The sequence below is a fragment of the Onychostruthus taczanowskii genome, unplaced genomic scaffold (assembly GCF_017590055.1).
Source record: "Onychostruthus taczanowskii isolate IOZ18803 unplaced genomic scaffold, ASM1759005v1 scaffold136, whole genome shotgun sequence".
NCBI classification, from domain to species: Eukaryota; Metazoa; Chordata; class Aves; order Passeriformes; family Passeridae; genus Onychostruthus; species Onychostruthus taczanowskii.
In genome coordinates, this window is record NW_024498529.1 from 46640 (window position 1) to 63740 (window position 17101).

Sequence of the window (17101 nt, forward strand, 5' to 3'; positions counted from 1 at the left end):
ACTTCCCTGCTCAAAATATTTGCAGCCTTTTTCACATACTCCAGCAGACCTACTGCAAAGCTTTTCCTAAAGTTTGCAGGTTACTTCCTGCCCAGAGAATAAGAAGGGGGAAAAAAAAAAAAACAACCACACACCCACTCCAAGCCCCCCACATGATGTTTTAAAAAATAAAAGTGAATTCTGAAAGAAAAGCAGCTGAACACAGCCCTTCACTCTGAGGCATTTACCTGAAACATTTTGTAAGCATAAACAACACGCTGCTGAGCAGGGAAGATGCAACCTTTCCACAATATTCTGTTTCCTCAACAGCAGCCCAGCTGGTGCCTGGTGCAGGAGAAGGATGAGAGGCTCGTTCCCAGCGTTGCCCAGCTATGACTTGTCACCGGGAGAAATGCAGGAGATCTCCTTACCTTATTTAGCCAGACACAGTGCCCGTGAATGTCCCAGCTATACTCCGTGCTGGTCATGACTGTTTTCAAGCATTCACGGACGCCAGAAGCCGAGGCTGAGGGCTCCGGGCTCCTCTGAGCCGAGGTTAGGTGACAGCAGGTCCCCTTGCCCAGCCGAGGATGGAGGCGAGCGGAGTGGAAGACGTGGGAAGCAGCAGCGCTCCTCAGGCGGAGCAAGCAGCTCTGGGGAATTAACACATCAAAGCCCGGCACGAAACTTCTCCAATCCGGCACACACAGGAGGGAGATGCAGGCAGGGAGGTGCAGAGCAGCATAAACCCGACGGGGAGCAAGGACAGCCCCACGCAGGTGGCACCCAGCGACCTCCACCCTCACTCTTGTCACCAGCACAGCTCCCTCCTCCGGACTCTCCTGGAAAGCATCCGACCCAACAGCGCAGGGGAAAAGAGCAATTCCCACCCCTCCACCTGAGCACAAAGTAAGCAGGAGGGGCTTTCCTAGTAATTGTAAAAGCTGCAGGAACACATGCAATTAATTCACGTGTAGACGCCAAGAAAAAATTGAAGAGTTGACTCAGCTGTCCCAGGTCTCACAAGTGGCTTGTCCCAAGTTTATGCCATACTTCAGAGTGATGTAAGAAGCAACAATAACAATGAAACTCTGTCCTCAGGTTCAGGTTTCAATTGACCCACTACCAGCAGCAGCATGACAAATTCTTAGTATTTTTGACCACAGAGCCCAGCTCTGAGAGTCCTGTGATTACCTCAAAAAAAAAAAGTTTTATTATTATAATAAACTGTCTACAACTACCATTGATAGACAAAATCTCAAAACCATGAATTCTGAATAACTCAGGAGATATCAGGAGAACAAAGGACAAGCAGAAGCTTGTTTTTTAAGCCAAACGGATTCATTTTGGATGGGGAATGGTGATTTTTGATGGGTTGTCCTTACTGCCAAAGAACTCATCCCCAATGCATGAAGATGCAACAGCAAGGCATACTATAAATGAGCCCATATTATCTTCCAGTGTTAAAAACACACCAATCTGGATGATCACCTTTAGCAAGAAGCAGGGTCCTGTGTTTCCAGAACCTTGGGAGGTGCATCTCTCAGAGACAAAATGCATTGCCAGTAGGGAGTGGATGATGACAGGCTGACATACGATACCACAAGACTCCTTCCATACTGCAACTCGAGGAGAGATCTCAAACTTTTTGGTGGTAACACCCTGGTGCCACACATTAGCATAGGACCTTTTGATACACAAACTCAACATAAGCAGAAGCTGACTCAAATGACTGCACTGCACACCCACACCAGGATAATCAAACAACAAACTTGCGTTTGAAGACAAGCTTTATTTTTTCCCCATGAATAAGAGATGATTTCTGGCTAACCAAACTGCATCCTCCACTTGGAAATCACCTTCTTGCTCAAACAGGTCAGCATATCTCTGTAATATTACAAAGCTATGTCTATCCAGCAAGGAAAATTCCTCTCTTGAAAGCTAATATCCCCTCATATTAACTCATTACTCCCAGCTACTCTCTGGAACAACCAACTTAAAGGAAAAATGTCAAAATCTGAATCTGGTCTGTGAGGCAGCAGCAACACATTGGACTGCATGAGGCATGATGGATACCTCAGCTCAACCACCATCCTGAGATGAGCTGAAAATGTTTTGTGGCTGGACTTGATGATGATCTTAAAGGTCTTTTCCAACCTTAATGATTCTACACGATTCAAGAAGCCTTTGGAGGCCATAAAGTTTTGCTTGACCCTAAAGTCAATTTCAGAAATTCACTTATGGAGTGAAAATAATTATTAAAATATGCCTTATAATATATATATTTAAATTCAGAAAGTCACTTCCAAAGCTGCACTTGCTATGGGTTTTAAAGAAAAAATTTTATGTTATCCTGGCTGTTTCACTTCAGGGATACATCCTTTAAAGAGGAGAAGGCACACACCAGGACCCACATACACAAGTTCAGATGAGAAGCATGGGGAAAATGGAGGTGTGGGAAGGCACTGTCCACCCACTCCTACCCTTCACTCTTCTTTTTAACAAGACATAGTTGGTTTCCTCTTTCTGGGAAAGTAGTTGCGTAAGATGTATTTTTTTAAAAATGCAAAAAATCCCCCAACCACTTTCAAGAAAAGTAATAACCAGAAGGAAGACTGTCTCTTGTTTGTTTCAACTGAAGAAAAACTGGAGCAATGCTCATGGCTGGGAGCAAGGTTTGTGAGAATTACTCTTCAAGAGATGGATCTATCAGCTTCCAGCTGGACACAACAAGGCTGCTTTGGTCTTGCAAAATGTGGAGTTTTGTTTAAAATGGTTTTGTTACTGGTGCTGATGTTAGAGATTACTCACATACTGCCTGTACTGAAGCCAGAAGCTCCATTTTCACAGAGTACAGCACATGCCTTATTACAGCGCACATTGAAATACACCAAACATTTCTCCTAACCAAGAGTATTCTGAAAAAACTCCAGAACTTAGGAATTGTTATGATCTGGCCATGGATTTCAGGGGTCTGGCTCCCAGTGAAAGTATGGAGTCCAAACATGTTTGAGCTCAGAAAGGTCTCAGTCCCTTTTCAGACTCGGAACAAATGGCCTCGTTTGTACTTTCACCAACAACATTCAACATTTGCACATGCAGATGTGAGCAGGGTTTCAGCAGCAGAGACCAGTTTGAGCTGCAGTGACATGTTACAGTGAAACTGCCTTCTTTGTGCAGCAGAGAGCTGCACGTACAACTTTTCCCAGCTCCCCTTGGGGACCACATGATGGATTCTGTTGGAAGAGCTGTGCCAGATGTCCGGGCACTGCACGTGTGCTCTGGTGTCACGTGGCCATCTGGCACCCACTTGTTAAAAACAAAAAGCAGCACGGGGTGTTTTAACCCACTGGCCCTTTTTGAGTGATTGCACATAAACACACTGAGAGGAGCAGACAGGAAGAGGATCAAGGACACATGGCAGCCCATTCTGGCATGGCAGGAGTGAATGCTCTGCCCTATTTCACAGAAACTTTGGATGACTGCTGTCATCCCCTTTTGTCAATGTGGGCACCAGTGGTTTGGCTGCAGGAGCCAGGAGAGGATTTTTCTCCTGTGACACACTGTCTGGCAGCAGCAAACTCTATTTTTCTTTTCCTCTGAGACACAAGAGGCTTGCTTACAGCCCCACATGGGATGTCACACACCAGTTTCAGCATCCTAGGGGATGCAACTTCATGCACGGAGGATTAAACTAGTTTCAAAGAAGGTGTCTGCCCTTCCTCTCTAAGGAGGAGCATAGTTGCAAAAAGCCTTCCTGCAAATCATCCAGACACTTCATATAACACCTGCCTGCTGAGACAGGGACTGGTGACACCTGGAAATCCTGTGGCTGTATCACACTGTAAGTGGAATGTTAAGTTTTTCCTAAAAGGAGCTTTAAGGATGACAGAGAATACAGGGTAATAATTTGAAGCAGAATAAGGAGTAATTGAGGCATAGATGGAATAGCAATTTTCTGCAATCTTTGGTACTCACAACCCCTGCACATCTTTTCCAGTGGTTGGGAGGCACTAAACTGAATGGTACAGCAGAGTCTTTCTCTTCCACTGAGCCCATGGATGCAATAAAACCCCACTGCTGTCTCACTGTCACTAGGTGATCCACACTGTGCAAGTCTGAAGGGCCCCATTCCAGACCTTACCAGAGCGGCACCCCTAAATCACACATCTGCCATCACAAGAGTCTCCACCTCATTAATCTCAGCAGTCACTGAAGCCTCAGCCACACTGCTGGGCCCCATTACTCCAGAATAACCTGCAGGAAATCAGCACCACTAAACATGGCTTACAGATGACTGTGAACACCATGAGAAGTAACAGTTTCCAAGACTGTTTATTTGGTGTATTTTTTGTTTATCAAGGCCAGAGTTGGATGAAACCTATTATGTCCACTGAGAGCAGTGAGCAGTTACAGCGATGTTCACGGTGATGTTACGTTACACAGGCAGGAAATGCTGATATTAGCAGGAACTCTGCCCGTTTTAATGATCTGACTTCAATGTCACTCCTGCCTCCTCCTCCTGATCTCAGCGTTGGCTGCCACACTTTGACAGTGGAGGCGAGATCCAAATCCCACTGGAGGCAGTGGGAGAGCTTCCACGTGCTTAAGTTTCAAGCATTTCCAAATGAGTAGTTCAAAGCAAAGATTTTAAAAAAGGAAAAAGAAGGCTCTTCCTTCAGATCTTTCTGCAAGGGCTACAGAAACAAGTCCAAGGTGCCCATCTGTCCCTGCATTGCTGTGCTCATCCTCCATGACAGCAGATGGCACAAAGGGTTGCCCAGCACCAGGCGCAGCAAACATGGCCCTGTACCTGGCAGTCCTCTGGGCTGTGACTGAGTGTTGAGATCAAGCCATTTGTCGAGATAGAAATGCATTCTGCAAGATCAGCCATGACTCCAGGGAGACTGAGTCTTTCCCAGGGGGTGTAGTGCCCATCCTGGCAAGGGAGCAGGCAGTGGTGGCCGTCTGTCCCCACAGCAGCGGCACATGGAACACAGAGCCACCACAGTTCTACAGCAGCCCCAGCCTTCACCAGGGCTGGCTCCCTAATTTCAGCAGCACGGTGTGACCTTGGCCAACACCCAGCATGTGACATACAGGACCTGGCCACGGCTGCAGGACAGATTTGACAGATTATGCAGCAGTGCCCACCCACTGCTGTCACTGTGACAGCTGCGATGAGGCTGACTGAAAAACTAAAGTGTGGCCTCTGGGAGCAACTCCTGACTTCTACTGCTGGAGCTTCCCCAAAACCTGCACACACCTGGACTTCCGCAACACAAACCCTGCCACACACCACAAGCACAAGGATTCTTCCTTGGCCCTGCTTGGAAGTCACCAGTCACAGGGCATCTGGAGGCAAACCCAGAAGCTTCTTGAAAAATGATGCTGTTTTAACTCACCCTTTGGTAAGTACAACATTTTATTTCCCAGAGCAGTCTTTGGACCTACACTAGGATAATTGTTGATTTTTTTGGGAAAGCCAGTCTTGGGAAAAGAACTGCCTTCTCAGTTATATTTCTGTGTATTTTTGAAGTAAGGTGACAAAAACTGGCTGATTCACAAATACAGAAAATAGAAGCTTGGTTTGGTATCCAGACTGAAGAGATGCAGAGCTTACACCATTCCCTTATGTTATAAATCAGGTGAGGAAGCTCTGTAATTACACTGATCCCCATGGGAAAAAAAAACACTGTCAAAAATGCTTTTTACTGAAAAGTATTCAAAACTGCTTCTTTTCCCCCACCTAAACATCTGATTCTTAAAAAAAAGTCTTTCCCCAGCCCTCTGAGATGAAACTGCAGTTACCAAGTATTGTTTGCTCCCTAGACTGAGGCACAGTGGTACATCAAAGACAGCAAAGGCCAACCCACTGCAAGAGACATTTGAGCAACAGCTTTTCCAAGACTCCACAGCAGTATCTCCAAAATAAAATCTCTTCCCTGATATCCACTCTAAGCTTTCTAAATAGCTGTGTGAAACAGAGCCAGTCTACCCAACACCCAAAATGAGCCTGGTAGAGGTAAAACAAGGTGAGACTGTACCATTTGACTTTGGAGCCATTCGATGAGAGCCTCTGCTGTGGAGTCCGGGACCTGGCAGCGCAGCCCCTCCCTCTCGTCTGCTCCCATCATCTCCAGCAAGCCCCGCAAGTCCTCCACGAGATGCAGTGCCCGCAGGCCCCCCATGAATGGGGAGGTGGGGGACTGGCAGTCAAAGATGCCATTGGAGTATTCCAGTGCCTTGGAACCTGCAGGGAGCAAAATCACAGGGGGTCAGGCACAGGACGAGGGTTGGGTGCACCCCGAGGCTGGGAAAGGGCAGAGGTTGTTCCCAACCAAACTCAGCACTGGTGCTTGGGGAGGGAAGCTCCAGCTGGAACAAGGTGAGCTGGTCCTCAGAGAATGGGAATGCCACAACCTGCCCATGGGGTTGAGGTGTGGACTAGGCTCCTGCTCCCTGGGATGAATTCCCAAGGCAGAAGGTGCTGCCAGGGATGGAACATACTCTGCCAATGCCCTGAATCACCCTGTAGGCACTGAATGATCCAAGTCACATTCCAGTGATGGTGTCCAGAGGAAACCATGCCCTGCATTTTCCATGCAGGAGTATGTTATGCTGCTCCAAGGTACTGGAAATTTTTTTAAATAATAAAAAAGATGAAGATAAATTAAAAGACCAAATCACTTCTGCATAGGAATAAATTTTAAACCCAGCAATTTGACACAGTAGCACTGACATTTGCATGTTAATAAAGAGAAAAATCTCTCATTTGCATAAACTCACAGGATGCATATTTGACCTACATTAGAAGGTGCTATATATTAAGTTAGAAAGGAAACTATGAATTTAGGATTAAGGTTGATCTAAGCCAACCTAGCTAATTCCAGCTGTAATTCCAGTACACTGATTTGTGACCTTAATTCTGTAATACCTCGGCACAATGAGACATGTTCATGACAGACCTTCATTTGTGCTGTCAACTTTTAGAAACGACAAGGATATGCCATATATGCACTTCCATGAACTTTCATTCACCCCATCTGGCAAACCACAAAAATCCAAGTATTCTGCTAAATTCCCACTGAAAACAATAAAGAGAAAAATAACCTCAACAGCACATGAGCTGATATCCCTTTCTTATAATATTCCTTTATAGATCTATTCACAGACACGGGTAAATGAAGTCTGTGGTGACTTAAATCTTCCAACATCACATTTTGTTTTTATATTGAACCTCATCCTGCCATAACCAACTTGGGCTCTTGGAAACACAAATACATGATCGGATCCAAACACCAGCATCTACTTATGGAAATTACTGAAGTCACAGCTTACATGTATTTTTAGAGACCATCATGATCAAACTGAATCCCCTTTACATTTGTTCCTGCTATGTGCCCTTAATATCTTTAGGCAGAGAAGAGTCATTGCCCTAACAAAGCATACTGTATGATTTTTTTCCCTAAGGAAAATTGCTTAAGTCTAACTACTAAAAATTTTATAACCATGTTGCTACACTTGCAAGGGCATTTTTGACTGCTGACTTCTTTATCTTTCCCTCCTATGTGTTGGATATTTATATTATTTTCTAACTCATTAGACTCAGCTTAAAAGCACAGGTTGTGTTCTTTTGCAATTTACAGGAACTTATGAAAAATTCTGATGTTCAAGGCAGTTCCAAAATTTGGACCCAAAGCATTCCAATTTTGAAAAGAACAAACAAAAAAAAAAAAAAAAAGAAAAAGAAATTTCAATTAATGTTTTAACTCTTCTGAGTTGAGGGAAGTTCAGAGTAGCCACTATTGTCCTTGACTCTCCGCGTGCTCCATGCAGGAGCTGAACTGCATCACTCAGCCATTTCCAGCAGCCCTTTGAGAGAGAGTAGGAGAAAACCCAATCCATGGAGCCTATGAGAGTCTGTGCAATCCCTCCACTTTGGTTACTTGTTAACTCTAAGCTAGAATGGAAGGCACCAAAAGCAGTTCCCAGCATATTCCCTTCTCTGTCTGGAACTCTGTCCTCCAGTGGGAGAAAGGAGGACCCAAAAAAGCAAAATAAACACCTGCCCCAAGTGTTTACCTGCTATAATGCCATCCATCTGCTCCAGGGCTGCAGCGAGCATGTCACTTGCATCACTCATCATCTTTTCTCTTCTCAGGAACAATCACCAGCTATACCAAAAGGAGCAGTAAAATGTCAATGGTGTGAGTTGGTCCAGAGCCTCAAGCCTGCAATTTAATCTGCAAAAGAGAATTTAATTTCACTGCATGTTCTCTGAATTCAGGCATCACTGTTGTCAGATCAGAAAGAAGATTGGGGTCATTTGCTGGCCACAATAAAACCCAGAGGTATTCACCACAAGGAATGGACTGAGATCGAGGAATCAAAGCACCAAGCTGATGACCCAGTTTCTAGTGGCCCATGGCCTGCCCTGCCCACAGGTCCATGCCATCCCACAGAACACCTCAGAAATCCCACATGGCACTTCCAGGAAACTCACAGAGAAGACACAGGCCTTCTATCACTAAAGGGAGCTGCAACTCAGCAACAAACCATATGTGTGTCTGCTGTAATTTTCTCCCCAAGCAATAGAAAAAGAGAAGTCTGACCACTTGTCTGAGATTTTTGGATGTCTGACAATCCAGAAGTTCCTGGCATGAAACTGTCTGCCTACAGGCAGGATCTCTCAGATGCCCACAGCTCACTGGATGTAGCATGAGTGCATGGACTATCCCTGCTTTTAGTTTAGCAGATTCACATCGTAACAATGCAATTTGATCTCACTCTCCCACTTCTACAAGCCAGAAGTGGTCCCCACAGGAGTATTTCCATCAGGCTGGAAAAGCAAGCCGGCCCAACATGCTGCCTGTAGGTGAGCTAGTAAACCAGAAATCCTGATAGGCTACAAATTGGCTGAAGTGGAGCTGCAGGGGTCAGAGGCATTCCCAATCCCTCCAGCCCACCACAACAGACGCACAAGCCATCAATATGGCCCAGATTGCCTTGGCTTTAATCTGATACACATAAGATGGCTTCTGCTATAAATACAGCTAGGGAACAAAGCTAAACAAACACCAGGAAGGAAAACTCACTTTAACCTTCGCACGCCCTGCCATTTGGTTTTTGTATTAGGCCACACCACTGCTGACATTTGCTCCAACATGAGCAATTAAGAAAGTTGTTCACAGTATCTCTGGCATAAGTTCTGGAAAACAGTCTACTAAAAAACAAATCTAAACAAAAATCCCTGTTATAAACTGATTTTTCCCTCCTACGAGTCACCTTATTGGTCTGACCCAGCAGAGAGGTGTCTCTTATTGGAGGCTACCAGCTGGCTTTGCTGAAATGTTATCCTTAAAATGCCAACAAACATTTCATCTTCCACAACAACATTTTTATTACATGAAGTAGGTCCAAACCCTAAGGTAACCTTTGAACAACAACACAAAGACTGCTGCGCTTTTGGCAAATGCCTGGTTTTATTATGTGGTTGTCAGAGTCAGAAAAACCAAGAGAACTTTAAACAGTCAAAATACCTGTAAGTTAAGATGTTGCAAATCTTAAAAAGTGCAGTAGCATTGTAACTGAAGACTTTCAGCCTTCAAGGAGGAAGCCCCCAGTTTTAAACACAATGTAAACACTCAGTTTCAATCACTATGAGACCTGCCAGAATATGCAGATCCTAGAAGACAACTGGTTCTGTACCTCCACATCTGAAAAAAATGAGCAGAAAATGCAGCTTCTGCACACACATTCACTTGGACAACACTGAAGACAGTCTCCTTTTTTAGCTGGTTAAGATTTTCTGGCTCTGGTATCAGGTCCTGCTCAAATATGGGAGTCTATGAAGGCAGGGTGTGAACAATCTGCTGTGGATTTCCCTCCAAGGGCAAAGAACACAGAGAAAGCCTGGGGCTTCTACAGCCCCAGGCAAAACACTGATTCCTCACAGCTCTAAGTGGGAAAAGACCAACAGCACAAAGCAACCACAAACCCACAGAAGCCAATTAATGTTTGGCAATCAGAAGTGTACATGAGCTTTTCAAAGCTCATGTAAAACACCTCATAGGGCGAGTGAAGAATACAGAGCCAGGCTCTTCTCAGAGGTGCCCAGTGACATGGCAAGAGGCAATGGGCACACGTAAAAACACAGGGAAGTTCACCTTAGAATTAAAAAGGGGAGAGGAAAAAAAAAGCCTAAATAAAAAGAAATAATTTTAAAAAGCTTTTTTTACTATGAGAATAGTAAGTAATAGAAAGGGTTGCCCTTTTGGGATCTCCAACCTTGGAGCTACTCACAGCCCAAATGGACCCTACATGGCACATCTTGTCCTGGGCATTCCTGCTTTGGGCAGGGGCTGGGCTGGAGGTCTCCAGTGGTGCTTTCCCACCTCAGCATCAGTGAGCTCAGTGCAGCTCTTGATTAAACACAGTCCTGGAGGCTGGTAGGAAAAGCCTCCAGGACTGTAGGCTGAAAACATACAACACAGTCCTGTAGGCTGAAAACATACAAAGGAACCGAGTGCTCCCTAACCATATTTGTTCACAGCACACCCCTTGATTCTTACCTTCTGGCTAGGAAATGCATGAACTGGGGACAAGTTCTGTTAATTTGTACAACTATAACTGCTAATTTGTACAACTACAGCTAATTTGTATTTGCACGATATAGCTATGGCTTGTAGGCACAGAAAAATCACTATCCTTGCACTTCATCCAGGTGCAACCACCCCTGATGTTTGCCAAAAGCACTCCTTGCTTTCCTAAACAAGGGGTTTGTTCATGGTTGTCAAAAATCCCTAAGGCAGCCCTACTGAAGGGAGCAGACAGTGGTATCAACAAAATCCAAGAGACTTCCAGGTTACCTGCCTCTGCCTCCAAGGAAAGACACTTCAGTTTGCACAGAGCTTCCCCCACTGCTACTCCCGAAGGAGCTGCACTGCTGAGAGCAGCAGGGAGAAATTTTAAGATAAAACTTACTTTTAAGCAAGACCCTGCAAACACTCAGACCTCTAAAAACTCTTCCACCACTCACAGAGCATCTGTTAGCAGCCTGACCAAGCCCACAGCTGAGAGACTTGGAGAGGTGAAATCAAAAAGAACAAAAAGCCCCCAAGCTGAACAGCTGGGGATGACACAGTAAAATCCCATTTGCCTGGTTATTTGGTCCTAAAAGTGGCCATTGAAAACTAGCCTGGAACAGCACATCCTGCTCTGGCCATCTTCCCAGTACAGTGCAGCACATCCAGCAGTCAGGAAGTAAAATTACTGTAATAGAAAAATAACATTGGAATTATCCTTCCCAAGCAAAGGCATAGAATTATTTTTGGTCTTTGCACAACTATCACCAGCATGCATGGAGGGGGTGGGCAGAGGCCAAAGAGGACCTCATACACCAGGGGAGCAAAGGACCAAACTGCATGGGCTAGAGGAAAGAGGACAACAATAAAACACCAGCAGATTAATCCCTGTGCCTCCTGAAGGGCACCCTCTGACTTCACAAACTTTGAGAAAAGCCTCAGCTGGCCACTGACGCAGCAGAGCTTTTCCAATATGTATGTTCCACACTTCCCTCTTTACAGCTTTCGTCTAATACAAATAAAACCTAAGAGAAAACTCAAGGCTTTGGGGTTTTTTTCTTGGTAGTGATTAAGGAAAACCACACAGGTTAACACGAACAAAAATCCATCTCGGAGGAGTGCAGTGGAGCTCCTTAGGAAAATAATGCATAGCTAATGATGGCAAGCAGTTTAACTTCCCTCCATCCACAAAAGCAGGAAGGGGAAAAAGCATCATTTTAACACAGATTTTTAACGTCTATGGCATGGCAGATAAATTAGATATCAAGGTGCACACAGGAGACAGAGAAGCAGAGACATGAAATCCACCCCTGGTATAACATCACTGATGACACACCTGAGAGGAAAGTACTGACAGTGCCCTGCCTGACAGACAATTTAAAATAAGTTTTCTCTTGCTTTCCAAGAAATGACAACACTTACCTTCCCGTGTGCACAACCAGTGCCAGGTGGGGTGTGGGGGGCTGTTTGTACAGAGGCAGATCCCCCTTTTAGAGCTCCCAGCTGAATACCCTGCTCATGCCGACAAGAAGAAGCATCACTTCGTCAAGCCTGTATTTACAAGCCACCATTAAAAAACCCAAAAATAAAATACAAATGCAGCTCTCTCCACTATCATTTATTATTAATCTTCTTACTAGCTGGCATTTCTACCCCATCCCTGGCTGTAACAGAGAAGACATAATGTGGTCTTACTTCTTTAATGTCCCTTCCTCTGGTTCAAACACACCAGCTGGTTGCTAGGGCTGTGCTGTTCACTTTTCAGTAGGTGGAGATTTTTTTATTTTTATTTTTGAATGACATACAAACCCTCTGGCTACAGTGCTGGTGAAGACGTATTCCAAACAGCTTACAGAGAAAACAAAACGCTGCCCTGCAAATAAACACAAGGAAAGCTGGGGAAAAAAAAAACAACAAGAGGCCCTGTAAATGGAACTGCAGTCTGTTGGATGCAAACTGGAAAGCTGCCTGGATATGGATTTCAAAATCAGATATTTAATTAAGATGGCAGACTTCAAAAAGAAGGAAAAAAAGTGCTTAAGCATTTTACATATGTAGGAAATGGTAATTTTCCCACCCAGAGGCCGCCTCTTTCCTAGATCAAACAGCACACACAGAGGCATCGAGGGCCGACATCTTCGAGCCCATTTTTTTTGTTATTTGGGGGAGGTGGGGGGGTGTCTCATTCTGGATCTCCACCTGCAAAACACACCACACTTTAAAGCCCAGAGGTTCACAGAGTTAAAGGGAATCAGCTGCCTGCTGGCAGGTCAGAAGGCCCAGAGGACACACCGTGCCCTGGATGTCACCACTCTGAGGACAGGAGGGCTGGCCTTTTGTCCCACTTGCCTTCCTCTTTGTGCACATGGGCTGCAAATGCTCAGCACTGGGAAATAAAGCATCAGCCACAGATTATTTTTATGACATGATGTAGTAAGACAGATGACTTAAGTTTCCCAGCTCTCCCATTCACACATAACACTACTTAAGCCAGGAAATTCTGATACACAGAAATTAAAAACCTTGATTAGGGCTTGTTTCTGAGGGCTGTTGAGAGTAAAAGAGGCCCCCGAGAGCTGGCCGTCACCCCAGAGCAGCCTACCACGAAAGTAAAATGAAAAAGCTAACAAGTTGCAGTCATCTTTTCTGGGAAGAGTGGAAGGAAAGAACCTGTTCCACAGCAAAAGTAAGATGGTAAATGCTGTCAAAATCCATGTCCTGCCTTCTCAGTGCTACATGGACCAGATGACTGCACGAGAGGTCTAAAGTGACATCTGAATTCGTCTCTCTTGCCTCCCTACACTAAAACAACACATCCTTAGCAATTCACTTTACAAAATAAAGCTCTATTTCATGAAGACAAATGCCATTTTAGACACATCTATTTCTACTTTTCCTGACAGGTCAGAAGAGAAACACAAACACACAGAGACTTATTTACAAAATACATTTCAATCACAATTGCAAACAGTTTCAAATGAAGTCAATCCAAATCCCTGGCACAGTTTCTCATGGGATGTTTTGAAGATGCTCAACTACAGTGTCATCAGTCAGTAGCAGTTTACTAATGAATATATTTTGGTAATTTATACTACGAGTCATTAACATTTCTTTTAATGTAAATGACAACTCCATTTCATTCCTTCCAGGCCTGGAAGAAGAAACTAAAAAAGAAAATGGATGCTAGCTGAATACATTGCTCTGGTGTTTTGAAAGAAAAGAACAAATTAAATGTTAGAAGTCAAGTTAGGAAATGCTGGAAATACCTCAATGGGAATAATATAGAGAAATATCTTCATTTGAGGCAGGGATGGGAATCTAGTAAGGTACCAGATACGCTTTTAGCCAAGTAATTCAGACATTGTCCCCCTTACCCAAGGTCATCAGGTGGAGCCAGGTGTATCCATAACATTATTATGGATAAAAACAACCCAAATGTTGGCAAAGGCTTACTTTAAACTGATTATGTCTATTTATTTTTATAACTAAAATTATTTTTTAATTTGCTGAGCTGTAGTCAATGACATCAAAGCAATACTGCTCTCCTATTACGCAGGACTACAAACAAAGCAACAAGTGTCCCTTTGTTCCCTAAGTCTAGATCCCTTCTTTGTTCCCTGAATTTCCTTATTTCTTTATTATACACAAATGCTATTTATTTCCTTTAACTGATAAAAATGAATGGAAGCACACTAAGGATAAAAGCCCATCCCACAAGCACGCAAGAAATATGTTGAGATAAAAGGTTTCAAGCTGTAGAAATTACTTTAAAGTACTTTAAGAGTACAAAACACAGAAGTCTTTTCAAAATATAAATGTTTATACCTGGGAAAAACTTACCTCAAATCACACAACTTTTACTACAAACCAGCTGAGTCGGATTCTGCTCTTTGCCTTAACATTCGTTAAACACTCTGGTCGTAAATCAAAAGCTCAGCCTCGACAAGATAAGCACCCTTGAGATCCTTTGACAGAGATGCATACAGAGCAAACAGTTTATGTAAACACCCAAATTCTCTGAGTCAAGGTTTATTGCTTAGATTCATATCCACTTACAAAACAAACCCCTTATTTAGGTCTCCAGTACTGAAATCACTCTGGTTGCTTATCTCTGCTACCCTACTTCAGCAGCTCTTTTGTTGCAACTGAAAGGAAATTTAGAAACCCGGGTTTTACACTGGCAGGTGACGTCGTTTTGTGGGCTCTGAGCGCTATGACAGGGAGGCAGCTCCTTAGCTGCACAGCAGCCGTGTGATGCTAATACCTGTCTGCACACCCCCTTCAGACTCACTTTCACTCTTTTCACACAAGCAATCCAAGGTCAAATGAAGCCTTGTTAAAAAACAAAACAAAACAAAAACCACCCTCCACAGACCACTTCAAGCTGTTCCTGTTTTACTGGTTAACTGTTTAATACTCTTCAGGTTCTCACCTCAGAGAGCCTGGGAACCAGTACATTATTTCTCACTTGTTTTGCTTGGGTCCACTGATTAGAAAAACAAATGAGATAGTCATCCCTGACTCCAAGACTGCTAATTCAAGCAAGGAAATGCCTCACATTCCCCAGCAACATGTTATTGACACACTGTGGCCACACAGGCTACTAAACAAAAGGGGCACTGTTGGGTGACAGGCCAAAAGGTAGTCCTCAAAAATACCTTAAAACACACCTAGTCGGGAGCACTGATCCACGTTTAGATCCCATTTCATTCCTTGTGCCACTTTCTTCCAATGAGCTCCATCCAAAGGTCAAATTCATAAGCCTCCAGATTTGAAAGGATTTGACACTAGATTTTGGACCTTCATGTCTAAGAGCTTCCAGATGCACACTTTCAGAGTTGACACCCCATAAAGCAGAGGCAGGGGCACCACTCATAAAAAGTCCATAAATAAATAAAATACATTTAGTCTGAACAGTATTTTAATAAGTGTCTGCAGAAAACAACAAAAAATCCAATGCCTTGTAATTTTACAGCATCAACTGTTACAAATGGAAAATCTGTGTATTATTGCACCTTTCCCCTTCTATCTGCCTCTGATTTTGCTGTGTTAAGATTTACTTTCCAGGAGTGATATGTAAAATAAGAGTGTGATATCTGAAGCACACATTTGTGTGTGAGGATACTTTTGTTTTTCAAAGACTCATGATCTCTGAGAACTCGAGGCTGCCAGTACCACCACTGCACCACTGCCACAACATGATTTACCATCTCAACTCTCCTGGCATTTTAAGAATGACGCAGGGTAAAATTCAACTTGGTTAAGGAATCTTTTTTTTGCCATGTAATAGAATGGGACTGAATTTTAATGAGTAAAAAATAGGGGAAAAGTGAAAACCAATTAATTGCAGGCTAACTTTCCCTCAGATTTTCTCTTTTTCTCCCCAAAAACTTGTGGACTTCATCTTCTCCCAGACTGGAGCCCTTTGCCAATAACTCACACTGGAACTTTGCCAACAGCCTTTGTTTAGGTAGCACAATTGGGTCTGAGAGAGTCCACATCAAGACAAGCTGCTTTAGGCAGCACATGGACTTTAATCACTATTAAAGATGGACATTCTACCTTTGACATTCCTGAAATACTCAAAGGGGGTTAAAAACACAGACTTTGAATTTTGCATTAGTTCTCAGCTTCGAAAAGGGGCAAGTGGTTCATGGGCAAAACACTCTGAAAAATGTATTTATTCTCCCCAAACAGTGACCTCTGACATTTGATAACTGCAGAGTGTGTTATCCCACCGCCAGCCAGAGCTGCCACAGACCCTGCAGAGCAAGGCAATGCCCGGCTGCACAGCAATGGGATACCTCTAGCCCAGGCAGTGTGGCTCTGTGGGGATGCACTCCCTCATCCCCTCAGGACCATCCTCTCCTTGCTCTGGGACACTGCCTGTGCTGACTGCCCAGCTCCAGAGTCACTCGTTGATGTTAGGGCGACAAAGAGGCACACAGAGAGGGTATTTTCCCACTGCGGCCCTTCCCACACTTTCTCTCAACTACTTCTCTTCCCCACATCCCTTCTCCAATCCATAGGGAAAGCACAGCTCCAGGGATTTCAGCAACACTGGAGTAAGCAAAGTTTTTTATTCTTTTTTATTTTCAGCCAGGGAGCACAGCACTGTTGATTTTGTCTTGCTTTTTCAACACCAAAGTCCCAGTGTCAAGAGATGAAGGACAAAAGCTGTGTGCTCTCAGGTCCAAGAGAGGGCCTTTCTCTTCTGAATGCTGCACTGGTCAGTAGCAAACAAATCCTCAAACCCCCACCAACACTACAGTGCAGCTTTAAGGAACCATGCTGCCCACACCATTGCTTGGCTGGAGAGCCGTGTGTCCTGCCTACCCTTGTGCCAGCTTTGCTCCTCAGCACAGAAGCAATTTAGCAGCCAGGACACAGGAATCAGCTCTTCTGCTCTCATTCCTTTCTCCTGAAAGCCCATGGCTTTCAGATGGCTCTTAGGGGTAGAAATGTTGTCCTCTCCATCCTCCTCTTGTACAACTGACACCTCCTCACCATCTCTTGCAGAAAGATGATTTCAGTCT

General features: G+C 44.2%; 1 protein-coding gene across 20 annotated transcripts in view; it reads right to left on the bottom strand.

Moving 5' to 3' along the window:
* The window catches only part of PPFIBP1 (PPFIA binding protein 1), a 656824-nt gene that overhangs the window by 39169 nt on the left and 600554 nt on the right, over positions 1-17101 (bottom strand). For 15 of the 20 annotated variants that reach the window (XM_041397126.1, XM_041397125.1, XM_041397134.1 and 12 more), the window contains exons 3-4: positions 8065-8225; positions 6027-6232 (exon numbers count right to left, since the gene is read on the bottom strand). The exons of 1 other annotated variant lie outside the window; for it this stretch is intronic. In XM_041397126.1, the coding sequence (XP_041253060.1) occupies positions 6027-6232; positions 8065-8128 (270 nt within the window). In that variant the 5' untranslated portion in view covers positions 8129-8225. Of the gene's footprint in view, positions 1-227; positions 311-410; positions 937-6026; positions 6233-8064; positions 8226-17101 lie in introns of those variants that run through there. 4 more of the 20 variants (XM_041397115.1, XM_041397129.1, XM_041397128.1 and 1 more) reach the window with 4 other exon arrangements.